Source organism: Aspergillus pseudotamarii (assembly GCF_009193445.1).
Source record: "Aspergillus pseudotamarii strain CBS 117625 unplaced genomic scaffold BDV38scaffold_121, whole genome shotgun sequence".
NCBI lineage: Eukaryota > Fungi > Ascomycota > Eurotiomycetes > Eurotiales > Aspergillaceae > Aspergillus > Aspergillus pseudotamarii.
In genome coordinates, this window is record NW_022475135.1 from 1 (window position 1) to 24968 (window position 24968).

The following is a 24968-nucleotide window of genomic DNA, read 5'->3' on the forward strand; positions in this document are numbered from 1 at the left end:
AAATCCCTTAACGCTGCACCGTACCAGCAACGGTACCAAAACGGAAAGAGGGCACACCGGAGAGCTCCTCGATCTTTTCTCGAATGGTGTTATTTATGTGCCCAGTGGTTTCGTACAGAGGAAGATTGGCAAGAACACTGTCGCTTCCACTTGGATCATCTAGAACCACGTTGTGGACCAATGACATTCCGATACACAATGGTAGCTCCTGGATTCTGTCCGTTCTGCTTAGGCGACGAGTCTAAAAAGCCTGAAGAGCGGTTCCAACAATGGCGTGTAAAGTCCACCCTAATCAACCACATTGACAGCCAACATCTATCTGGGAAAAGAAAAGGCGACCTAATTGAATGCCCCCATCCCTGTTGTTTAAATAAGTCCTATGAAGGCCCTTCGCGTCTGCGCCGTCACTTTCTTGATGCACATTCAATTGAAGAGCCACGTCGCAACTGTGTCTCCGTGAAGAGGAAATGGATCCATGACACTGATGATATCGGGCACCAGCAAATGAAAAAGGTCTTAAAAGCAGACGAGAAGCACCCAGACCCAGTTCATTTACTGACGCCAGCTTCAACACCACCTACTCTCAAAGTTGAATTTCATATAGAGAAGGAACATTATTAGTAGGCTAGTCATTTGTTACTTAGTAAAGATTTAGAGCTATGTGTTCAAAGAATTGAAATTTACATCTTATAAGAGACCAAAGCAACAACTGCCCCTATTTAGTATTTATTATTTCTTGTCATGATAGACATATACATTTGTAATTCCTTACAATAACAATATAGATTAATGTATAAGAGAAACAGAGGGCCTATTACTAACTGTGATGAAAGTGTCAGACATCGGGCTTTTTGGATTATTATCAGCTGGGTATAGGTTCAGCTATAGAACACTCCAGCACCGAATACCCTAAATGTAGAGCTAACCGTCTTGCACTCTATACACGCTTAGTCTCAATTCGTATCATGCTACCAGTCGACATATGAAAACATCGTCGTTAGATGATGCCCCTATTAGAATGTGGAAAGCAATCCGTCCAGGGCATGTCGTTTATTTCGAGAAAAATAATACGCTCCTGCTCCCACAATGCTGAATTCTATTGCTTCAATATTTGATAGTCTCCAAAGTCGCCGAAGCGACAGAAAAAGTCCTGAATACATGCCACTTGAATCGGAAAGCTATTGGAAATTAGCTCAAATTGAGTCCCGTTACAAAAATCTTCAATAGATTCAAGAAATCGCCGGTGTTGGCAGTACAATACTTTGAAACTCTTTTACTGAGTAAAAGAAGCCCGGTCTGCAAGCTGATTCGGGGTCGCACAACCCGGTCTAATCTCCACTGGTTGGTTGCGACCCCATTCCGTACCGCAAACCCCACAGAGAGCGATCGTATCCATCTAGCTAAGCTTACGAAATCAAAGGTGAAAATACTTTTTCGTTTTAAGGATCGGCTTTACCTAGTAACGGGGAAGCTAGCTCTCCCAAGTATTAATAATCCTTATATTAGACAGTAAAGTTTCATGCAATCATTTATATTAATATAATCTTTGTAGAGCCGGGACTATTCTTGAGTCAAGTTCACATAGGAACACCAATGAATGTCTTTTCTACAAGATATGCTGCTGATTATACATCTGTTATCAAAGTCTGGGTCATGATCACAACATGACGACAACAAATTCTATACATCCTTTATTATTAGGGTCATCCTGCTAATATTTTATTTAATACGATGAAGTGAGTGGTATTAATACCAGTGTTCCTACAAGCAATATGTCTTCAGCAGCAGCAGTATACATTGAGTCGCACAAACGTCTTTCTGACTGGAACGATAAGTTAGAATTTTTAGGTTTTGTTTTATTAGAAATTGTTGACCCAGAAGGTATTGAAGAGAGGGGTTTCTGTTGGCATCAAGCTGTCGACCTGCCGACGATAATCGACACGCTGCAACATGCATGTTCCATTCCCAATGAAAAGCTTCGCCAGACTTTAATTAAGAAATCCCTGAAATACTTCAAAACCCTGCTTGATCAGTGCAGGCAGATACGAAACGCCGTGGCTCACCATCAATCACCGGATGAAACCAGACTGAGAATACTCCAAGAAAAGAAAGAGAACCTAAGTAGTTGGCTGCAGTCTATCATCAGACTCGTAGCATCAGAGTTCGACATTCATGAGGTAAGAGCTTTGTAAAAGTCACATTGGCTGACTTGTCAGTAATTGCTAACCTTCTGTTTAACTCAGGTTAAATGGTGTCCTTATACCGCCCAGTCGCAAACGAAAGCAACGTATCACAAGAGCACTATTTCACTTGACGATGGGCCACTATTGCTGCAACGCGAGAAAATTTTGGAGAGCGTAAAGAAGCCGCAAATTAAGCCTACATCAGTAAAACGTAAAAGCAAAGCCACGGAGGAAGGTCGTAAAAGACACTGGGAGGCATTCAAGATCGCCCAAAGGCGCAAGGTTGAGAGAAGGAGGAGGATCGATACCCAAAAAGACGAATATAGGAGATATAAACTCCAGGAACTGGATGGTGACTACTACCAGCGGCGGCAGCTGAGGTTAATGCAGGTTGATCGAATTCATTATCTTATGGCGAGTGAGGAAAAGGAGTGGAGATTTCAACGCACAAGGTATCTTGAATATGAAGCCTCAGCCGTAACTTCAGTTCATGTATATCCTTCACGCTGGCGTTGCTAGCCGTAAGTGCACCCCTGTGGCTTGGCCTATTTATCCGCTGCGTATGGAAAGGAGCACAAGAGAGTTTCAGGAGATTGTTCAGCATTAAGGAGGTATCCTTCTAGATACACTAGTTGGTTGGTTGGTTGGTTGATTTCATTTACCCTGACCCCTCGCATCAAAAAGCGATATGCAGGCTACAACTACTTTCTAAATACATGCTAATTGATCCCTGAGATTGTTCCAAACTTCCTGAACGGTGAACTTTGAGCCTCACCTGGTAAAGCCTGTCGTGGCCTTGTTACCGTTTGCGGTATTAGGCTGCCCTCATGGCGCGGCTGTAATGAATTTGCGAATGAGACGGACAACAGATGTCCGATTTTGGCTGCATCTCAGATAAGAACCGCGATAATGCAGGTAATGCTGAAGTCAAGAATCTGGACAATGACTTTGTTGCTGATAGGGTTTTGTTACGAGTTAGAGCTGAGCGTTTCCTTGCCTTTGTCTCGAGCTGGAACGGTGACGGTTTATTGTGAAATCGGTGGTGAAGATCTTCCATTGTGAGTATAGGTCTGGTATGTATGATAGGTTCTCGGGGTTTAGAAATCAATTGAGGTGAGGTTGTGGCAGGATGCCGAAGGACCGATGCATAGGTTGGTTGAGTATTTAGAGGGAAAGTTATATTTGGGGTCGGATAAGGAGGCTGAGGAGAGTAGGTCGCTCGTGTGGAGTGGCGGGAGTTGCGGATTTGGAGAGAGAGGATGGTCGGCGGAGGGTTGGGAACGGCTTCCTGCCCGCCCCGGGGCCTGGAAGCTGAGGATTCATGCCTCGTCGGTCCGCCATCCAATCCCGCGTCGGCACCCGTCTTTTCTTTTGAAGTACACCATCTCCTTTAACTACACTCTAAACGTTTACACTCCTCGGTTCTCTCTCGTTACAGCTCTGAGGGATCTCTAGATACACTAAAATTCAAAACCGGCGCCCGGGTCTTGTATCCTTTCATTGTTTCCCAACCCTATGCCAAGAAAGCCCTAACCTCTTATGGAATACCCCGATCCTTGGTGAAGGTATTGTATCGTACTCATGCATATTATTACAGTAATATTATCGTACTGTATGTTTTGCTAATACAATACCATATGGCCCTACACCTCCATACCCCTCCCTGGTGATGATCTGTCAATCATGCTTGTTCTCCCGAAACGATCTAACGGCAGAAATGACACCTAATCTTGGTGCATCAAAGATAGAGGCCGCCAATATGATAATGACAACCGGTGAACTCACAGCGGCCCAGATGGTTGATTTTTGTTGACTGTCACGAACGTACAATTAGAAGGCTACGTACTTACAAACGCTTATTTGGGAGCGTGAAAGCACCCCAAGGGTGGGCGGCCGCTGTTACGCCCGGGTATCCATCCAAGGACTCTGCGACCAGTTAGCTATCTTGGTTAGATACGACTTACCCCGATGACTAGAATTCCCTAGTGATCGATGATAACAACGAATAAGTGCGAATCGAGTATCACACAAGCAAAGACTTCAAGTAATGACGACTATGCGCCGCTCCCCAACAGCATTAAATGAGTACAGCAATGCTATGAGCCTATATACGAGAGTTCAGCTAGGGACAGTTATGACACCAGACTTAATAGTCCCAAGAACAGCAGCGATAGTGCTTAACGTCACTTGTACTCTACCTCAGGAAGCAGCTACCGCAAGCTATAATTTAACACATGGGTTTCCCGAAACTGGTCCTAGGAAAGTTTTGACCATGAACGATGCAAGCGTGAAGAGCGGGCGCATTCCTCACTTGTATTAGCCTTTTGGGAGATAGCATGGAGATCATAGTGGGGGAATAGTACTGCTGCTCGAGTAGTTTCACGCGTGGTAGAAACCCTGAGAATGGCCTGGTGGGTGGCACCGATTTTTTATATTGAACGTCTTTGTATCACTGTCCTAGCGGGAAAATATTTCCATTTGGTAGTAAGCTCGACATGATTATATCTGGGTAAAAGTGATACCCCAGCAGAAACGACAATAGTGGTATAAAATTGCTGTAACTAAACATGTGGTCTCTTTCTACCAAACCGGACATGGGTATCACATAAGGTTTTTCTGAATTGAAATCAAACTGAAACAAATGTCAGAAAAGCATCCATCCTAAACTGTTCATTCTGGTTTCTGCATCTTCCTATTCGCATTGTTGATTTGTTGGTGCAGAGGGCTATCTATCATTTCTGGAATTTGGGGTTTCTTGCCACTAAAGCCTTTGTTTGCATCTTTTTTGGCATTAGTGGCGTTGGGAACCGGGGCATAAGGGCGAGAAATGCTGTCACGTATAGGATGGGCTGTGCCGGTTTGAATTGCACCTTCATCAGTCACTCTATCGGCTGTAGAGAGAGCCAAATCACCCGAATCAAAGTACCTCCGTTCCTTTCACTTGTCAGTAGCTGCCTTGAGCTGCCTTATCAGAAACATACTCTAGACTGCTGTCTGAGCAGTCCTCCTCCATGAGGCAGCCGATCATAAAGACGGAGGCGGCGTTTCTCATCTTCGGAGAGAGTCTAGTAACATATTGGCCCAGTGCGCTATATCTTAATGATGCTGGTGAATCGTCTAACCTGCGAATGGGTTTCCTTATCCTCTTTTGCTTCCATTATGATTTTTGTCACGTACATAGGTTATTTTCGTTAATAGTGAAGAACAAAGAATGATGCATATTAAGATGTTGAACTATATTTATTGCCACTTAATATAAATGCCAGTGTTAGCCCTATGGATGAGAGCCGCCCAACCGAATCATCATGTCATCATTTGATCACTTGCCTTCCCATCCATAGAGTATTAACCCCTTTAGAGTTAAATATGGGAGGTCACATGTCGGGGCCTGAAAGACAGAAAAGCATTTTTAGAACACTTGTATAGATTAGTCACCGTATCGTACAAGTAAGGTGTAACTATTAGGAATATGATACATAAATTAGGTCATAATTATAGTTCCCATGGACTTAGGTACCTCGTCATTTTGCCAACGCTCATGGCCTTTGGATACATAAGAGTTAGATGTCCTAAACCACTTAGTAATTAATTTATATATAGAAATGCAGTTGTTTTGGTGAAGAAGACTCTAGTAATTGGCCCGCAGGCAGAAATCGGAGTGGAGGTGCGGCGCTCGTTGGTGTGCGGCGCTCACTAGTGAAATACGTTAATCGTCGGCTCTTAGTAAGCAATCTAATAGACCCTCAGTCCCTGCCGTATAACAATCCCACGGCCCCTAGATAGCCGTGCACAATAATTTTATGGAATAGCAGAGAATATTCTAGCCTCACCACAGGCACTACATCTGTGCACATTAATTGCTGCCTAGTAGTCTTACGGGAGGCAAGAAAGTTTAGTACGTATTTAAGCGAAGTGGGCCCAATTGGCTAACTGGGTTCCAGTGGGCCTCTGTTGTACTACACAGTATCTTACTACCCCGAGGCCTGGGTCAAAATGACTCCAATAGTACCGGTCCGATGGTCTTATCTTCTTTGGATTCTGCTTCTTTGATTTACTGTAATATTGCATTTCAGGATCTTAGGGACTGATAGTGAAGCAATGATTCAACCAGTAATTCTCCCCGTCGGTGGATCTCTCCGTCAGCATAAGTACGAGATTACAGGCAGATGTGTTGCTGTGCCAGAAGACGGCTTCTTGAGGCGCACATGAAACGCAACCGGAACACACCTGGGATACTCTTTTCACGCAACTGACGTCCTTTGATACATATTGCAGCGAGTCCATCTATATGGTGGAATGGAAGATATATGCTGAACCCAAATACCACAATTCATATGGTAATCTGGTTAGTCATTCCGTATGCAGCAGGTCATCAGTAACAACAGGCGGTGGATAGAGAAATGTTCAATATTGGATATCTGCAATTACAAGAGTCATCCTACTATATTCTTTTTAGCCTCTGTCAATATGTTAAGTCGCACTCATCGGGAGTCTAATATATCTTTCGACAGCTCATTATCCTGGCTCCACGTGGAACTATTTCTGTGACTGATAAAGGATTATCCTATTTCTTATTTACTGATATTGCCCTCCCAGGTAGCTAATACTTCTGATGAGAGGCCCATACCCAAGCTATCCTTAGACATGTGTCCAATGATTTCAATGGATTTATTCCGGTGGCTTTGTTCTATAAACCTTTTTCTGATTGTTAAGAATACATTGACCTATTCTATTCATGGATCAGGGGTCGACTGACAGGCCTTTGTCCAACATCCTTCGAAAGTGTACTTGGATAGTGCGGCTGACGTCACTTCCTTGTCCACCATCTTGCCAGCAAGCTGCCGTTCGCTATCGATCGCCGGATACTCATTCCTATAACCTTCTTGATTCTCCTGTATCAGCCCTGCCGCTGCCGTTGCTTGTCATTCTGCAATCCGCGCATACACGTTGATAGCTCTGGTTTGCACGGATATACTTATCATGAGATCTCTTCGCACGTTTCCGTGCCCGATGATGGTGATATGACAGCTTCTTGTCGTCCCTAACCTTCTTCAGATGCTGCCGTTCACCAGAGACTTGCTAGAATTCTTGGTGGTCGTTTCCATTTGAACGTTTTTTCTTGTCTCGAATCTTCTTCCGCTTTTGAATAAGCTCTTGTAGGCCACGTACACGGGGGATGACAAAAGATTCTTCGACCATGTAGAGCTTGACGGGGATTAATAGATTGCCCCAGTGATCATCCGAACCGTCTCAACTGCTTCTGGGCGGGTGGAGCCCAAACAAAGGCGATGCATGTCGATATGGATCCCAACGCTGGAGTTCCAAACAAAGGTGTGTATTTCAGCATGTTGCAGCATTACGTTTTGAAGTCATTCATCACATCTGCTCCGGATGACAGTGTTAGTCGTTATGATACGACTAAAAAAAGCAAAGGGGGCGCGACACTTACGGCTGTCGTTGAATGAAAGTCAGGGCCATCCTTGTCCAGGAAGTAGATAATGATCCAGAATACAACTTCACAAAGCTTCTATCTCCGTCTGCAATGTTTTGAGCTTAGTCTGAAGACTTATAATACGATCAGATGCATTCTGTAGAATCGATGCCTTCCTACCCGGTCTCCTGCCCTTCGCAGACTTAGCATCAGAACCTGCAGCTGCAGTTCCTTGTCTGGTGGCATCATCGAGTTGCTTGAATCTAGCATCTAGATCTGCTCGGTAGCGCTTTTCAACTTGATTGTGCCTTATTTTCCGCAGAATGTGGATTGTTGGATCATCTTTATTACCGGAGTGTGTAGATCGGCGCCTATGCTGTACGGAAGTGTCTTGTGATAATAGCTGTTTTGCAACTGGCTTCGATCTTATAGAAGGCGCGGATGAAGATTCCGAATTAGCCATAGGAGTGAGAGACCCAAGTAAAAGCTTCGGCTTTAACTGCTGTGAAGTGTCCATCATGACGCAACCTTCGATAACAGGCTTTAATGGTTCTCCAAACTGCGTCTGTTTATGTGTTAGGCCCGTAGGTAGAGCATTCAGTGGACAGTCGATCGAATCTTACATTGAATGGTATGTAAGGATCATGCAAAACCTCCTTTGTCATATCAACGCTACCGTACTCGATAGGTGGAGAGTCCGTATTTTGCAACTCAGTAGTGAATGCTGCCCAGTTGCTTTCAGAAGGCGTAAGGCCAGATCCCGACCTGTTTCCACATGTAAGGAGTGGGTATTCCATTGACCATTCATCAGTTTGGTCAACCTGGATAATGCTTTCTGCAGGGTAGAATTCCATCCTAATAATGTGAGATGATATGATTTAAGGAATAGAACCAATATGGAAATAGATGTATAGTAAGCGGAAATTAAGGGATACTTTTTCCACACCTTTAATCATGGGGTTCTGGAGGCAGAGGAGAGCCTCCAAGGTGAAACTATGCATGACGACAGTGGCGGGACCATGTGATCTCAAAAGCTAGAGTCACTAGGCATTGGAACAGTGGTTCTATCCGACGGTTCCTTTGGAACTCTATTCTAAGAAGTACCCGCTGACTATTCGACTTGAATACATATAACTAGTTAAAATTGCAGCTAAGTGCGAGTCCTGAACCCTCCGTAACCATGACGCTCGGCTCCTTTTCGTCATGCCTGGCTTATCTGGCTAAGTGGTGGTCAGCTTCGGAACAATGAAGCTTTTCCTCGGCCAGTGATTGACTTTTGACTACGGAGACGACTACAGTCTAATAAACTGTCCTACTGAAGGGACCTGTAAAGTGCCAGTGCTTTGCAAGCCAAATACTTGGCGCGGGATTCCACGGTTCTGTATGACAGGGATCCGCTCATGTAGTTATCGTATTCCCTCCTTGTACCCACCTATGTCAAACCCATGGGACAATGCTGTGAATAAATCTTCTCTGCTGAGCCTTTCAATTTACACAAGCATGCTTGACGGTGATTGATGCCAGAAAGCTGAGGGCCGACGATGAACTAGTGCCTCAGGCTCCTCAGCGCCACGGTCTGCAAAAGCATGAAGAATTCATAACTCATTGACGTATGGAGTAAAGCTCAGGGTATTCTCTGTCGTGTTACCCCACTTACGGGACACAGCGACTGAAGGTTTATCAGTAGGACAGAACACTATTGGACTGCGGCCAGCTCCATAGGTAACGTGCGACCACTGCTGGCAGAGGAGAAATTTCCTTGGGTCTTAAGACATATCTCAGCGTAGTTACGTATTGAAATGAGACAAACGGTAGAGAGGAGGACGGAAAACAATTAGTGTGCCGGATAGTACGCTAGATGTGGGCGTAATTTACGATGCAATGAACGCCGTGTGAGTTCAGGCGAACGCCATGGAAGGAGCCAGAGAAAAGCACCCAAGCAGAAATAACGACAAAGTCATGCTTAGCTTCTACCTATAACGGCTAGAAGTGTAACCTGTGGATAGTTGGTAAGTATATGGTCGTATCGTAACACATTACGCAAGGAAGTTCTATTCTAAATCGTCTATAGAAAATATCAGTCACATTGATACCAGACAAATATTGTGGTCGAGGTCGAAGCGAGACCTCCGCCCAGTGTAGGACTGCCGTCGAAGAGCTCACATCAAACATTTCCCGCCCACTGCCGTCTTCCTGTTGCAAAAACTAAATGTAGGCTAGACTACGCGCCAATAATTTTCCTTGATCCCAAAGCCACTAATCAGCCAAAATATCCCGGAAAATCACGTGACTAACATGCGCCTCACCTGTATACGAATACATTCTTCCGTGTTCCCCGTGCGCAATTTTTCAATGGTTCTGTATGGTAATCCTAATATCTCGCGTGTTGTCTTTCATATTAACTCTAGACCCTACTTCTACCTCAATATCAGTCCCCAGGCATCCTTCTTGTTCTGTTCGGCCTTGATTGCTAGTTCAGCGAATCCTGCTTCACACTACCGTGGCAGTGTGCGATGGGGCAACGCCTGAGCGGTCAAGATTAACTATTGTTCACTGCCGTGGTGCTTACATAGTACAATGTGAACGGCAAGATATTTAATTCATGTGCCATTCCAACAGTTGAGCGTTAATACGATGTATTATATATGTTAAGCCGAAGCAATGTGATATTAAAAGGCGTTGGGATATACTTAGAAGTATACAGCGTCGCGACTTGGAAATTGACAGTGCATCACAAATCACTACTATTATATGATCCTAGAAAAGAATAAGAAAGGTAATGTTGGGACTCCTAGTCTCTCATTGTAGTGGGGCTGCTTTCCGTCCCTTTGAGAATACCTCATTAGTAACTAAAACCCTGCCTCCACCTACAATGATCGACTAGGCTATCCACATTATTAACTAAAGTGCGATTTCTGTTGGACCCCAATTGCCATTGAACTTTAGAAAAAGCTCTTTGGCCCACGTAAATCTTCCAGGTAAATTACTGGGTAGTGTGTTCACTGACAGCACTCACCCTAAAAGCTAGCCATAGCTTGGCAAAACATGGTATGCCTTTGGGTATCGGCTAAACCTATGTACGATAAGTCATGTGGGACGCCATAATATACAATGGAAAGTGAAGCCTTTTATGTAGTTATTGCCTGATAAGATATGAAGGCAAGCGAGTCGAACCATAGGATATTTTGGGCCTTCTGGTACACCACACTAAACTAAATTCATTTCATACCTTGCCGGGAGCCATAATCGTTCCAAATATAGAGTTCCTTGCGGTGATTATAGGCAAACGGCATTCGAGACCATCTGGCGGGCCATGCTTTCCCGTGGCGAACCACACTTTTACGATTCCTGCATACCCTGTGACAGTTTCGGCCTTATGGGAAATTTCTCCCCGTGAAGCGCCATGTAGTGCAACATAATAAGCGCCCCACGAGGAATCTTGGCATGCGGATGGCTAGTCCTCGCGGAGAACCACACTTCCACGCAACCATGAACACCTTAGGGGAGGTGGGGACGTATGGGGCTTCTAGCCCTGTGGAACACCACAATTCCGAGGAACTGTTTAACCCCCCTGGGTTAATTTAGGCGCATGGAGATATAGGCCGTATGGCAAGCCACATTTTTACATATTCGCGAACACCCTACGGGCATTTCAAGCCTATGGACCGTTCAACCCTATGTAGAGCCACTCTTTGATAGACTTAAATGCACCCTTTGAAAATAATATCCGCAGGAATGTTTTCCCCTTGTGGGACGCCACGTTTCTACCAAATTTATCACAACCTGCGGTCGCTCCAGCCCCGGGGAAACGTTGACCCCATGAAGGTCCACACTTATCATAGACTCCACGGTATCCTATCGACATCTACAGAAGCTATAATGCCCTGCGGGTTTTCTTGACATAAGGGAGCGTCGATCCTACGGTATGCCATGGTTAACAGATTTGGTAACTTTATTTGCGGCCCTGAGGGTTACTCACCTTCACGGACCGCCACGGCTGATTATCCATAGCAAAATCGCCTGGCGATTGTCTCATACACTCGAATTTTATGATAGGGAATAGAGAATCTTTGTATATAGGGTGCTGAGATCCCTACGACACGCCATAACTAAAGTGACTTCATTTTCTCTGCTTTCATAATGAATGATCTCTCCTGTGCTTTCTCAACTCAACGCCTTGTCCAAGACCTGTTAGGCGGCGGCCGAAAAGGGCTACTTCTGCGGCCGTTTTTGGTGTCTCACTAATGGGCGACGGTCTTGGCACAACCTCTGCTTAAACCCACGGTCGACAGCCTCTACCGCCACACCCAGCTCTCGTTGGTCTCAGCCCGTTCCTGGTGCTTGGCAGTTCCTTTTTACTCGTGATGGTGCCGCAGGGCTCCTTTGTTGCACAACCACAGCTAAGGGGAGCCAGAATCGGCTCCCCAACGACCACTTTATTCGCTGCGATTCTATAAATATCCCCCCGACCGCCGTGCTTGCACCATTGCATAATGTGGTCGAGCATTAATGGTGTCCGTGCAGGTATGACAAAATGACAGCATGGATTTGAATCGAACCAGGTCAATCGGGAATGATTGGCTAACTTATGAGAAAACTCTGTTGAATGCCATAATTTTTTCCTTGATTTGTGTTTCTAGCTCATGGCTTAAAATGCCGTCCTTTTCGATCCTGGAAAGCAGCTCAGGCTCAGAATACTTGAAATGGGCGAGCACGTTAGCTTCCCAGCGTTGGATCTGACTAACAGGAATTCCGTCGATAAGACCGTTGATCCCAGCATATAGCAAGGGCACCATTTCATTGACAGCCATCGGAGCGTACTGCTTTTGCTTCAGCAGCTCTGTCAGATGCTCACCACGTCTGAGAGTTTGCTTGGTGGCAGCATCAAGGTCTGATCCAAATTGAGAAAACGCAGCAATCTCGCGGTACTGTGCTAGGTAGAGCTTGAGTGAGCGAGCAACTTGTTTCATGGGCCCGAGTTGAGCTGCGGAGCCAACCCGAGAAACGGAAAGCCCAACATTAATAGCAGGCCGAATGCCCCTATAGAAGAGTTCGGGTTCTAAATATATCTGACCATCTGTGATCGAGATAACATTTGTAGGGATGTACGCTGACACATCGCCGCCTTGTGTCTCGATGATGGGAAGAGCAGTGAGAGAACCGCCGCCATGCTTATCGCTCATCTTTGCTGCACGCTCCAAGAGGCGAGAATGAAGGTAAAAAACGTCTCCTGGGTAGGCTTCACGTCCAGGGGGGCGACGAAGTAATAGTGACATCTGACGGTAGGCGACTGCATGCTTCGACAAATCATCATAGATGATAATGGCGTGTCGACCATTGTCGCGAAACCACTCACCCATAGCGCAGCCAGAGAACGGAGCAATATATTGTAGCGGAGCAGCTTCAGATGCCGTGGCAGCGACAATGATAGAATATTTCAGAGCATCATTTTCTTCCAGGATCTTGACAAATTGAGCTACCGTGGACCGCTTCTGTCCGATAGCTACGTAAACGCAGTACAATTTCTTTGACTCGTCATTCGAGTTGTTCCATCTCCGCTGATTTAAAATAGTGTCCAGGGCAATAGCAGTCTTTCCAGTCTGTCGATCACCAATTATCAGTTCACGTTGGCCTCTACCAATAGGTACCATAGCATCAATCGCCTTCAGGCCTGTCTGAACAGGTTGATTGACGGAGCGGCGAGGCAAGATGCCGGGAGCCTTAAGTTGAGCACGACTCCTTTCGGTGGTCTCAATGGGCCCCCTTCCATCAATAGGGTTTCCTAATGCATCAACAACCCGTCCAAGCATCTTAGGACCAACGGGAGCATCAACAATTTCACCGGTTCGCCAAACGGCCTCACCTTGTTTAACGAGACGATCAGAACCAAAAAGCACGATACTAACATGAGCAGCTTCCAGATTCATACACATTCCATTCACTCCAGATTCAAACTCAACAAGTTCTTCAGCTTGGACATTTCTCAGCCCGTGGGCGCGAACAATACCGTCACAAACAGACAAGACATGGCCAGTTTCAGCAAGGTTAGGTGGCCCTCTGACACCATGTACCCTCTGCTGTAGCAGCGAGGATACTTCGGTGAATGTATCTGTTGCATTACTGGCAGAGGAATAATGTTGCTTCCGAACAAAGACCCGGACAACTGTAGGTTTGGGGATGGATTTCCGTCCAAGAATCAAGGTAGCTGCAGTCGGCCGACTAACTAATTGCAAAGTATATTTTAACATACCTAAATATCAAAAAATCAAGCTGAATGAAACGGCCTGAACGGAACATGTGGAGCCCACCAACACCTTAATATTCTTCATGGTCGATGACGTAATTATGATGGTCAATCAGATGCTCATTCAATACCTACAATTGTACCATGGTTGGTGTACTTGTCTGTTCAGACAGGGGAACAGTTTTTGTTCGAATGTTGTTGAAGATCTGAAAGAACTCCTGACAAGCAGCGTATCCTATGAGCCAGCGCCGTACTGCATGGATGAATTAAGAGTATAAAGCAAAAGGTCGATGATAGTTTTCCATGATCTGATGATGTTCGAGGTTTTACTTCTGGGAAGTATAAGAACCTCATGTAACCTCGTCTCGGAGGCTTTTAACAAGGAAACACAGTATGAAACGTATATGTTTGAAGTGAGTTTTACCATTCTTTTCATAGTTGTGAATATAGAACTAAAGGGTATATGGCACACTACACCTGTATGAAGGAGGTATATCATGGAGAATTCCTGCAATGTGATAACTCACAAAGAATTCGACGCCTATGCATTGAAAATACAACGAATGGAACTCTTTAGATGTTAAGCGGCAAATAAAAAGACGGAACAATAAGCCAACCACATATCCAACTTTTCAAGAATTTTCTGCCTTGGCAACATAACACTTATGTAAATTACTACTCAGATATCTTCCCTTTAAACTCTCAGTGGATCCCCCGGGGCCCTTGTGATTCATTTCTTATGCCCTGTCTTTCAGTGTTCTGTGCTCTCACCAATGGTTAGCCAGATGCTGACATATAGGAAAGACTTTGCGATAGAAAATTGAACATAGTAGGATCTGGATAGAGGACATTACGGACAATATTCTCCTGGATTTCTCCTTCGTTTAATATCCTTGAGATAACGTCATTGTAATTTGACGTCCCGAACTCGCGTTCAAGCGTAGCTCTGCTAGCTTCATTATGAATCCCTTGAGGCCCATGTCTAGCCACATCGCAGATGTGGAGCAATAGTTAATTTCTTCTGCTCAGTAGACCCACCTAACCGATGCGTTTTCTTGAAACGACATAATTTCTGAGAATAAAAATACACAGGGCCGAATACTCACTGACGAGAAGTAAATATCTTCCATCCGTCCAGCACCTGCGCAAGAGGAACGGAGTGGTCTCTTCTCCAGTTCTGCACGGCAGTGACATCCTCAACCATGATGACGAAATCTTCAGTCAGTCCTTTGTAGAAAACCTTAGATTGCCTGGTATTCCCTCGGGTCATTTTGAATGATTTTGGTTCGGTTGTCTGTGCTATGCTTGCTGATCGCTAATTTGACCAAGATTAGACGGGAGTTTTCTTATAAAACCACGCAAACTGTATATCTCTGCAATATCTTGAGTTTCCGACAGGTAAAAATGGTGGCGATACGAAGAGAGGAGACGCCACCATATCCTCCTCCCCCGTCATCATGACGGGCAAAACACTTTCTATTGTAGGGTCTTGGAAGGCCTCGCCTCCTTGCACAGACTATCACATCCACCTGGTGGTAGCAGGGAGTACCACGGTCCAGAGTGTCTGAACTCTCAACCATTGCCATATTTCTTTTCATCTGCCTATATAGCAAAAATACAACTGGCTAGGTTATTGCTCCTTCTGTCATTGGCAAATATATGCTATATTGTGGCGAACAAACACCGCTTTCTCGATCGTGATCAGCTAGTAAAATATGTTGTGACTATCGTAGCAGTTGGGTTTGATTTATCATTAAATCTGGGTCTGAAGAGAAAATTTGTAATGTCAGAGCAACCACGTTTGCCCTTGGCACAGAGAAAGGAATACAAATATTAAGATAATGATATTCGGTATTACCTAGTGATCTAGGCCTAAAACTAAAAGGGTCTAATTGACGGCAAATTCAAGACTGATTCTTCCTATTCAGTAGCCTACGTGACCAAAATACTGAGCGTAGGTCAGCTAACTATCGGCAAGGCAGGCAGCTTCTTAATCATATATATAATGTAGGTCAAATCCGTAGCTAGCGGTATTTTACGGTTGACGACAAGTGACATCATTCAGATGAACTAAAGCCATATAAAGTTTAATACCTAATATACACCATATTCAACAAGGGTGGCAATCTTTGAATGATTGATATACTTTATTTTTTTCCTTTTTTAGGCATGGTTAGGTGAGTATTTAATCTGCAGTCTTAACGTTTCATAGCCATCATCATAACGGTGGTAAATATATCATTTTGGTTGAATGACACCGATGCCGGGAATTTTTGGCCGATGATTTTGTTGTAAAATATGTATTGGGATACAGAAAAAAGGGAGGTTATGCGGTGCGCTGACGTCATATTATCGTCGACATCTGATTTAAGCCAAATGGGATGATATAATCTCAGACACTAAGATCACGTCATGCACACTTGGTAATCGCATTTATGTCGTCTTCATCACCTTGGACATTTCACTTATGTCATATCTATTGCTCTAGGAATGAATAAGGGGCCTCCTCGCTCTTTGTTGTCTATTTTCAGAATCCCTGAGGTTTTTATGTCCTGGTAGTTGAAAGACACTGCTTCAACTTTCCCTTATACCATGGCTCCCAAAGACACTTTCTTTCGCTCAGTTGATATGAGCTTAATCCAGCTCTATATTGCTAACGAAAATGGACGTGAGGTTGTTAAGGCTCTTGGTGAACTTGGTCAAGTTCAGTTCAGGGATGTGAGTCGAAGATCTGACGCTGAGATTAAGACGGCCCACTCCATACCCCGCAAGGAGGCTGATGATGGACCTCACATAGCTTAATCAAGATAGCAATGCTTTAAAAAGGACTTTCACTGGAGACATCCTTCGCCTGAATGAGGTTGAGAGACAACTGCGTAGGTTATTTGAATCTTGGACAAGCTGCTGCGTTTTGATCCGCGAGTCTGAATTGACTACCTACGATAGATTACATCCGTTCACAGCTAGATAAAGCAGATATTACATTACAACCTTCATCTGAATGCTCAGATACATCGGCAGCTAATCTGACATCAGAGATTGACGAGCTCATGGGCCGCATTCAGTGTCTGGAGCAGCAGATATCTTCCTTGAGCGAGAGCTACGAGAACCTAGTGAGACGTGAGTTAGAGCTGGTCGAATGGCACTGGGTGCTATCAACAGCTGGTAGCTATTTTGAACATGCTCAGGGCCATGGAGAAGAGATATATCGGTCACTTAGCAATGCTGAAACTCCCTTGCTGCGCGACATTGAGCAGCAGGCTCGCCTGAACGATGTTGGGGTCCCGCATAGGCTCCAGGATATGAGCATCGGAATTATTGCTGGAATGATACCACGAACTAGGATGGGGTTACTCCAACGCACCCTTTGGCGAACACTCCGTGGTAACCTCTATATGAATCAGTCCGATATCCTTGTGCCTATTGTCGACCCAACCAACAACGAGGAGATCCACAAAAGTGCATTCATGATCCTTGCACATGGCAAATCCATTACTGCGAAGATCCGACAGATTTCTAAATCTCTCGGTGCTTCTCTGTATAGTGTCGATGAGGACTATGACCTACGAAGGGAACAGATGCATGAAGTAAGCACCAGATTGAATGATACGAGGAATGTGGTGGAAAGGACAAAAAATATGCTTCATGCAGAACTGACACAGATTGCCCCTTTTCTGACGGCTTGGATGACTATTATCAAGAAAGAGAGGGCCATATATGACACGCTGAATCAATTCACCTATGACCAGGCCAGAACGACACATATCGCAGAGGCATGGTGTCCTACTAGCTCGCTTCCATCAATCAAGATGGCTTTGCGGGACGTTAATGATCGCGCTGGATTGACTGTGCCTACAATTGTCAATCGGGTCAGAACGAATAATACTCCACCCACCTTTGTCAGAACAAATAAGTTCACTGATGGCTTCCAGAACATTGTCAATGCGTACAATATTCCAAAATATGAAGAGTCTAATCCCGGGTTGTATACAGCTGTTACCTTTCCCTTCATGTTTGCAGTTATGTTCGGAGACGTTGGCCATGGTGCATTGATAACCATCGCTGCCACTGCTATGATCTGCTGGGAGGGGACGCTGAAGAAATCACAGCTGGACGAATTGGTTCAGATGGCCTTCTACGGCCGCTATACCCTGCTAATGATGGGTCTTTTCTCCATATACACTGGTTTGCTTTACAACGATGTTTTTTCAAAGTCGTTCACTTTCTTCCCGAGCCAGTGGAAGTGGCCTGACAACATACGACCAAGCGAAACGATCGAGGCTTCGCTAAGGGACGGCTATCGGTTTCCATTTGGAGTGGACTGGAACTGGCATGACGCCGAGAATTATCTTCTTTTTACTAACAGTATGAAAATGAAGATGAGTATTCTGCTGGGTTGGATGCATGTGCGTGCTGTATGTCTTCCAATAGACAATATAATAACACTCTTAGATGACATACGCACTCTGCTTACAATATGTGAACGCCCATCACTTCCGCCAGAAGGTCGATATTATAGGTAACTTTATCCCAGAAATGATCTTCTTTCAATCAATTTTTGGTTACCTTGCCTTTACGGTCCTCTACAAGTGGTCTGTTGATTGGGAATCCCGTGAACAGTCCCCGCCGAACCTTCTGAATATGTTGATCTCTATGCTTTTGTCTCCTGGCAAAGTTCAAGAGCAGCTTTATGAGGGCCAGGCAGTCGTTCAAGTTATTCTATTGTTTCTGGCTTTTATTCAGATACCTATTATGCTTTTCTTCAAGCCACTCTATCTCCGCTGGGAGAATAACAATGCCAGAACTGTTGGTCGCAGGGCCTTTGAAGAGCGGTCCAGAGAGAGCGTACTGGGGGAGGACAGGTTTCTAGGCGAGCATGTCTCCGGATCTCGCGATCACATAGCTGACGAGAATGAGAGCGCCGCTCTGAGTGCTCAAAGCATAGCTGAGGAAGAGTGTTTTGTCTTTAATTTCGACGACCTCATGATCTACCAAGTTATCCATACCATTGAATTCTGCTTGAATTCCATTTCTCACACCGCATCCTATCTCCGTCTGTGGGCCCTCTCTCTAGCTCACCAGCAGCTTTCAATCGTATTGTGGGACAGAACAATCGGCGGTGCTTTCAAAATTGAATCATTTACCAGCCGTGTGATTATGATCATTGTTACATTCTATCTGTGGTTCACCATAACCATATGCATCTTGTGTGTGATGGAGGGTTCTAGCGCAATGTTGCACTCTCTCCGTCTCCACTGGATCGAAGCTATGAGCAAGCATTTTATTGGTGGAGGGACGCCATTCACTCCTTTTGACTTCAAGAGATTGCTCGCTGAGGATTCAGGCATATACTAGTTAAGATGACTCATTTCGAGTTAGATTAACAGTCGAGCAAACAAAAGTCAGTGTGCCGTAAAACAAAGCTTTCAATCTATGTGACCCATGTTCAAGACTTTTGGCAATACGTTCCAAAACATAAGCGAAACAAAGGATCTGAATATATGCAAAGGCATTGACACCATTTGCCAGTAGTTAGGGGAATGGGAAGACAGATTAAATGGAGCGTTTGCATAGTCAAATTAGGGTCTAGCAAAGCAGCGCCAGGTTCACTAGCCAGAAATAGAGCTTTGAAATCTCTTGTCATTTCTAATATCATACCAGTCAGCAATGATCGCCGCCCCAACCGCTATACCCAATGAGCTCAGAGATATCAAGTTAGGTTCATGTGTTACCGTGGTTACACTTATGAGACTCTGTTTTGTTCTACGTAAAAGAAAAGGGAAAAGAAAAATCAAGAGAAAAGAAACGCGACAAAAGGACATTCGAGTCTGTTGATAAAGAACAAGATTCAGGCTGCAATCTTGCGGCGCAGACATTAGTGTATCGTTCTTTGAATATAACTGATATTACTTTACCATTCGGGTTCGGTTAAGTGGAAAAATCTGTGCTGAAAGATCGTGCACTCGTATTACGGTCAATGTAGGCTCGTCTCAGTCAATATCCACGGTTCGATCCAATGTGGTAAGTCATAATTAAGTTACGTGCCCTGTCGCTTTAGTTGTTTTTCAATGCATTCTAAGTCTCAATGGGTGTCTAGTAGCTATCGAGTTTAAGTCCATTGTGATGTGTCAAACGGAAATGTGTGTATAATTTATCCCCCAGAGCATCAGTGTGAATATACAAAGAGTAATACCAGTTCAGACACATTCTAGTGTGCAATGGAGGTGAACACAGAAATTATTGAGGCTTTCTTCATGAGGTGCTTATTAGGAGGAAAGGATCAGAAATTGACCACCGGTACCTTCTGCCCCTAATGTCCAGAGACAATTAGCTAATCGGTGACATATTTGGATATCGTATTTTGGACATCATATGAACTTCTGGAGTGGCTAGAATAAACGATAATGATAGGATCACATGGTCTTAAAGTATCTACACGATTCACGCATAGTTGTAGTAAAAGAAAGTAATGTTCCTTTTGCACCGTGGTAAAATATAATTTATACTTTCTCTTTCCTGGCTTTAGTGGCTTACCGGGAGAGGCCCTTTACTTTCATTAATGATTACGGATGCTTTATTTGCACCACTCAACAAAAGCTATATATAACTGGTTTCCTACAATACTCTTTGCACATCGTCCGTATCTACTTAGGAAGTTTAGACCACAAATTTGTCCTGCTTCGACTTATTCGCCTTTCGGGCACATCTTCTTAACACAAAGAAGAACTTGAGCTTGATGACGTGATCAATGCCGGCATTAATTAATAGCACCTTAGGGTGGAGGTGGGCTCACCTACGGAGGCTCCTTTTTTTTCGCGGTTGGCTGATGCATTCAGTTAGCTTACTCGGTTTCTCCATTGGGTCTGTGACAGCCGTTGTATCCATGTACCATTACACGTTCACAAGATATAAAGTACCGAGCGAAATTGATATCATTGTGCGTACAAGGTTTATTAAGTTTTGACATGACCCCTTCCTCCTTTTCCGCAACGTAGTAATGTGTGTCGCATGATGTGACCCGGCCGCGCTGGACCACTATGCTACCACCTTGGGGCGATAGAGCCAGCTTTTTAGTTTTTGTTTTGAAACAGAGGGCTGACAAATATTGTTGCCATTCGTGGGCACGGTACTGTGGACAACAGGATCTACAAACAAAGGTTCTCGAGTTGTATCCACGCGTCACGGAATTGAACACCAAGATTAAACTGTTGGAGAACGATGGCCGATAAGCTAGTGGTGGGCAATACAAAATTGGCGGATCAAATAATTATAGTTGCGATTGTTGTTATCTTTCTGATACTCAGTGCACATTTTAAGTACATCTTGCTCACATCTCCTTATGCATTCTTCTGGACTGCATTTAGAATTGCTAAAGTTACGATTGCAAGATAAGAATAATATATTTCATCCTTACGGCCAGGGCTCTCAATGATGTAAATCATTACCCGGTCGGATCTTGTAAGTACCCTTGAGTCTCACTGTGACAAGAACTAATACCTGTCATGCCTATCTTTCATATCCTTATTATGTGCTTTAACTCCTTCCTCATCACGTTTACTGCCTAATTCACCACTTTCGGTGTTAGGCCCCTCTCGATAATTCTTAAGGCTATAGTATTTCTGCTGTCCTTCTGTGCTTTTGGGTTCTGCGGACGTCTGATGTGAAGGGTTTTTAGATAAGGATCCTTTTTTTTTTTCCATGACTGTTAGCCAACTTGAAGTCTGTGTTCAAAATGTTTCATGATTTTTGCCTCTACCATTATAGATTGACCGCTTATTCGATATTTTGTGCGCTTTCTTCGGATGCCTAGTCACTAACCTTGGTTTTTGACGTCTTTCTCAATTACTTTATCTTCGACCAAGTCATTACTGTTTGATTCTCCATTCTGAGTTGTTCTATCTTTGGAGCTAGCATAACGGTGAATCGATGTGGTGATCGAAGCGCTAGAGTTTGAGGAAGTGGATTTGATCTGGCGGCACCTTGGTGTCAGATATAATCGACGTATGATATGCATGTTCAACAGTAATCCTTTTTTGAAAGCAACAAGAGCCATAAAGGACGATCATGTAGGTTAGATGTAGTCGGAGGGTAGAGATTTTGTTTCCAAAGAATCAGGCGTCTTATATTTACTAACTGTGGCAAAAGGTTTGTGAGCCAGATGGCATCTTTCTATTCAGTTTAATAGGTAACTGCCTCCAAGGGTACGGTAATATTAACTGGAAAAGGTCTTGCTAAGGTGACCTGCGTGCTGCTAGCTAACTACACTCAAGGTTGAGTGAGAATATGATCTCTATGTATAATATATCCATACTTTAAAAAAGCAAGTATTTCTCACTAAGAGAGGAAATACTGGCTTATAGGGTCAGTGCGTAATATCCGATGAGGCTCAGACTGGTGGGTATCAAAGAGCTAGTATTTTATTCAGTATGATCCTGTATTGCCTCTGTCTTGAGACCTACATAATATGATAACCATGGAATCCGGACGCAATATTTCTAGTATGACGCGCATCTGACAGGGCTTTATGAGCATTGATCAACTAAGTTTGTTGCACAAGGAGATTAAATTTAAGCCAAGTACATAGAGATGCCTAAACTAGCGACCAGGATAATGATCCAGAGCCTTTTGAAAAGCTGAGGCAGTGCTAAGGTTTTCACGACCTGGTGATGACAGCATTTCGGTAGTTGACAATGAGATGTACGAGGTGATTGTAAACAGGCTTGAGCGAGGTTGCAAAGCTTTAGCTATTGAACTCGTACTCTGGCTTGCCCATGGCATCTGGGATTTGCGCTCAACTCAAAGAGTTCAAACTCATCCTTGGCTCAATTTTCTAGCTGACCTAGGATAGCAGATCAGCCTTTCAGAAAATGACGTCAGCTAGCCTCAGGAAAAGGTTAATGGTATGGATTTCACGCTACTGAGCTTTAATTTGCTGATTGAATTTGTCATATTTGTTAATCTAATTTTTAAATGAGACTCCTTCCACTGCCCGAGGAAATTTGATACAATATTTTCATCTGCCTGACTCTTGTCATATGTTGCTATTTTCTATTTCAAAATTCTAAGTTACTCTTGTAAAGCGTCTCTCACTATTCGGCCACCCGTTTATTCACGCTATGGATTTCCTTCTTATGTAATATGCTAAACATAGATTGAACTCTACGATCACTAGTTATGATGTCAGTGAGATTATATGATTAAGCAAGGAAACAGAAAGAAGCAAGCAGAAGAAAATAAGTTGCGGGAGAGAGGCAACACTATATAATAACTTGGTCAGCTAGAAGGAACAGTGTATAACTTTTCAACCCACTTCTGCCAAGCTTTTATTTTCCTATAATTCTTAGGTATGTCCAGAAATACTGGAAACTCAGCAAGACTCTTACTTCCTAAAACCTCAATACAGGAAGACCCTCAACGAGACTCTAATTTCGGTACTGTCTTGAAGCGAAGGCGACAAACTACGGCTTGCACGACCTGCCAAAGGAAACGTGCAAAGGTGATTATATGTTCCTTTCCTTCTCTTTTCAGGTTTCTGACAACTAACAGTGCACCGGTACGACGCCTTGTCAGGGATGTACAGCCTCGGGTTCTGAGTGCGTATTTGATTTCTCGAAGGACAAACGCCGCAAGGAAACCTTGCTAAAAGCACAGAGAGATGCATTGGACACCTACCAAATTCTTTTACAGTTAGTCTGCATTTTGTATGATGGCACTGATGAAGCTGTCAAGAGACTCCGAGGAAATATACAAGGCGTTCCCTCACTCCAAGAGGCCATGGTAAATTTGCGATCATTATTCCCTTAGTGATCATCTTCGAGCTTGTTCGCTGGGTAAGGCCACTGGCGCACTGTTAGCCAGCCTTAATTTGACCCCGAATAGCAGTTCCAGAAGGCTTGGAGAATCAATATTAAAAGGCGCCAATTTACAAATTGATGTTTAGTTTTGAGAAACTTAATAGTCCTACGGATACAAATGTGGTGGTGGCTGCTTTCTTCTACCTTACCTCCCTTCTTTTGTGCAATACATACGCTACCACAACTATAGCAATTCAGTTTTATACAGTACCGTTACAAGGCAGAAGCAGAATGAGGGCCTTGTCAAGGTCTGTGCTAGCCTTTTTGCCCTTGAAAATTTTGGTTTGATTATCGACCCTAGAAAAGCTTCTAAAATTGACTATCCTTCCGATTGAGACTGGTATAGCTTATATATGGGACATAATGTGGTTGAACGACGGATAGTCCACAATACATGTCTTATTCTGATGGATCCATTATTTTCATTAGCGCACAGTTGCGGCGTGGTTCCTCAACTGAATAAATGTGGTAGAAATATCCTAGATCAACAGACTCAAGTCCGAATATTCCGTCCTATCACCTTTTGCAATCGTTAGATTTGTATTTTAACTTTGATCTCCCTGCGATACAGAGCGAGACCCACATAAATAATTCACATTCTACCGGACGGCGAGTGCCAAAGCGGCGAAATAGTTGCCCGTAAGATAAGTGGTTTCCTTGGCTTATCGTGGGAGACCTCCTTAGAAACTATGCTTTTTTGCCTTTGGTACAGCTAACGCTCTCAACGGGAAGGCCTCAGCAGAAAACTATGTATCTAATACTCGGACAAAGACAGTGAATTTTGGATGTGATGCGATTTGCAAGGCAACAGCTGGAGTAGTTAGTTTGCGTTGGATTATATAAAACAATATATTAACTAACTTGTCACTTTTCGAGATGTCCCTCGCGCGAGCTGACATACCAACGAATACGAGCCTTTTCATGTACAGTCATGCAGACCGGGTCGCAAGGTGGCTAGTTCAGCTCATTGTAGTACAGATTAAAATATAGGTGACATAACAGAATGACAGTGAGGTGGGGAAGCTTCATTTCTCCGTGATTTGGGGCTTATAGCCAGCCGCTTATAGCTTACATGATGTGATGTACTTGGGTGTCAGGACGAGACTTTATGAATGAACAAATAGAATGTAATCCTTCTCTGATATACCCCTGTTGATAATTCCTTCCTTGGAACTATCAAAGGTAACCATGAACTAGCGAGCCATTGTACCAAAGAAGTACATCTAAATGTCAATCGAGCACTGGGGCGGCCACTA

The 24968-nt window shown here is 44.0% G+C and overlaps 8 protein-coding genes across 8 annotated transcripts; 3 read left to right on the plus strand and 5 right to left on the minus strand.

The window, feature by feature from the left end:
• Positions 1 to 1772: 1772 nt before the first annotated feature.
• On the plus strand, positions 1773 to 2702 carry BDV38DRAFT_290610 (uncharacterized protein; the record flags this gene model as incomplete). Its single annotated transcript, XM_032061521.1, has 2 exons — positions 1773 to 2177; positions 2244 to 2702. 2 exons carry the CDS (start codon positions 1773 to 1775, stop codon positions 2700 to 2702), a joined length of 864 nt encoding a protein of 287 aa, XP_031907255.1.
• Positions 2703 to 4204: 1502 nt separating this feature from the next.
• On the plus strand, positions 4205 to 5064 carry BDV38DRAFT_265122 (uncharacterized protein; the record flags this gene model as incomplete). Its single annotated transcript, XM_032056331.1, has 2 exons — positions 4205 to 4421; positions 4443 to 5064. Coding segments are annotated over exons 1-2 (245 nt in total), but the record flags the coding sequence as incomplete, so codon positions are not given.
• On the minus strand, positions 4854 to 5341 carry BDV38DRAFT_276146 (uncharacterized protein; the record flags this gene model as incomplete). The annotated part of the gene is made up of 3 exons (XM_032058161.1): positions 4854 to 5117; positions 5165 to 5248; positions 5306 to 5341. 3 exons carry the CDS (start codon positions 5339 to 5341, stop codon positions 4854 to 4856), a joined length of 384 nt encoding a protein of 127 aa, XP_031907257.1.
• A 2042-nt stretch (positions 5342 to 7383) lies between these two features.
• Positions 7384 to 8564, minus strand: BDV38DRAFT_30191 (uncharacterized protein). Its single transcript, XM_032063136.1, has 3 exons — positions 8238 to 8564; positions 7633 to 8179; positions 7384 to 7565 (listed from the first exon to the last, which is right to left on the minus strand). The coding sequence occupies exons 1-2, from the start codon at positions 8466 to 8468 to the stop codon at positions 7700 to 7702; spliced, it is 711 nt and encodes a 236-aa protein (XP_031907258.1). The 5' UTR covers positions 8469 to 8564; the 3' UTR covers positions 7384 to 7565; positions 7633 to 7699.
• Positions 8565 to 11840: 3276 nt separating this feature from the next.
• Positions 11841 to 13978, minus strand: BDV38DRAFT_30243 (F0F1 ATP synthase subunit alpha). Its single transcript, XM_032063137.1, has one exon. The coding sequence runs from the start codon at positions 13860 to 13862 to the stop codon at positions 12201 to 12203; it is 1662 nt and encodes a 553-aa protein (XP_031907259.1). The 5' UTR covers positions 13863 to 13978; the 3' UTR covers positions 11841 to 12200.
• BDV38DRAFT_265130 (SBDS family protein) lies at positions 13977 to 15800 on the minus strand. Its single transcript, XM_032056332.1, has 3 exons — positions 14965 to 15800; positions 14717 to 14840; positions 13977 to 14617 (listed from the first exon to the last, which is right to left on the minus strand). The coding sequence occupies exons 1-3, from the start codon at positions 15126 to 15128 to the stop codon at positions 14561 to 14563; spliced, it is 345 nt and encodes a 114-aa protein (XP_031907260.1). The 5' UTR covers positions 15129 to 15800; the 3' UTR covers positions 13977 to 14560.
• A 143-nt stretch (positions 15801 to 15943) lies between these two features.
• BDV38DRAFT_30272 (V-type ATPase subunit a family protein) lies at positions 15944 to 19340 on the plus strand. The gene is made up of 5 exons (XM_032063138.1): positions 15944 to 16281; positions 16347 to 16576; positions 16656 to 16734; positions 16805 to 18264; positions 18311 to 19340. The coding sequence occupies exons 2-5, from the start codon at positions 16451 to 16453 to the stop codon at positions 19211 to 19213; spliced, it is 2568 nt and encodes an 855-aa protein (XP_031907261.1). The 5' UTR covers positions 15944 to 16281; positions 16347 to 16450; the 3' UTR covers positions 19214 to 19340.
• A 1779-nt stretch (positions 19341 to 21119) lies between these two features.
• Positions 21120 to 21942, minus strand: BDV38DRAFT_30322 (uncharacterized protein). The gene is made up of 2 exons (XM_032063139.1): positions 21677 to 21942; positions 21120 to 21542 (listed from the first exon to the last, which is right to left on the minus strand). Exons 1-2 carry the CDS (start codon positions 21909 to 21911, stop codon positions 21349 to 21351), a joined length of 429 nt encoding a protein of 142 aa, XP_031907262.1. The 5' UTR covers positions 21912 to 21942; the 3' UTR covers positions 21120 to 21348.
• Positions 21943 to 24968: the final 3026 nt, after the last annotated feature.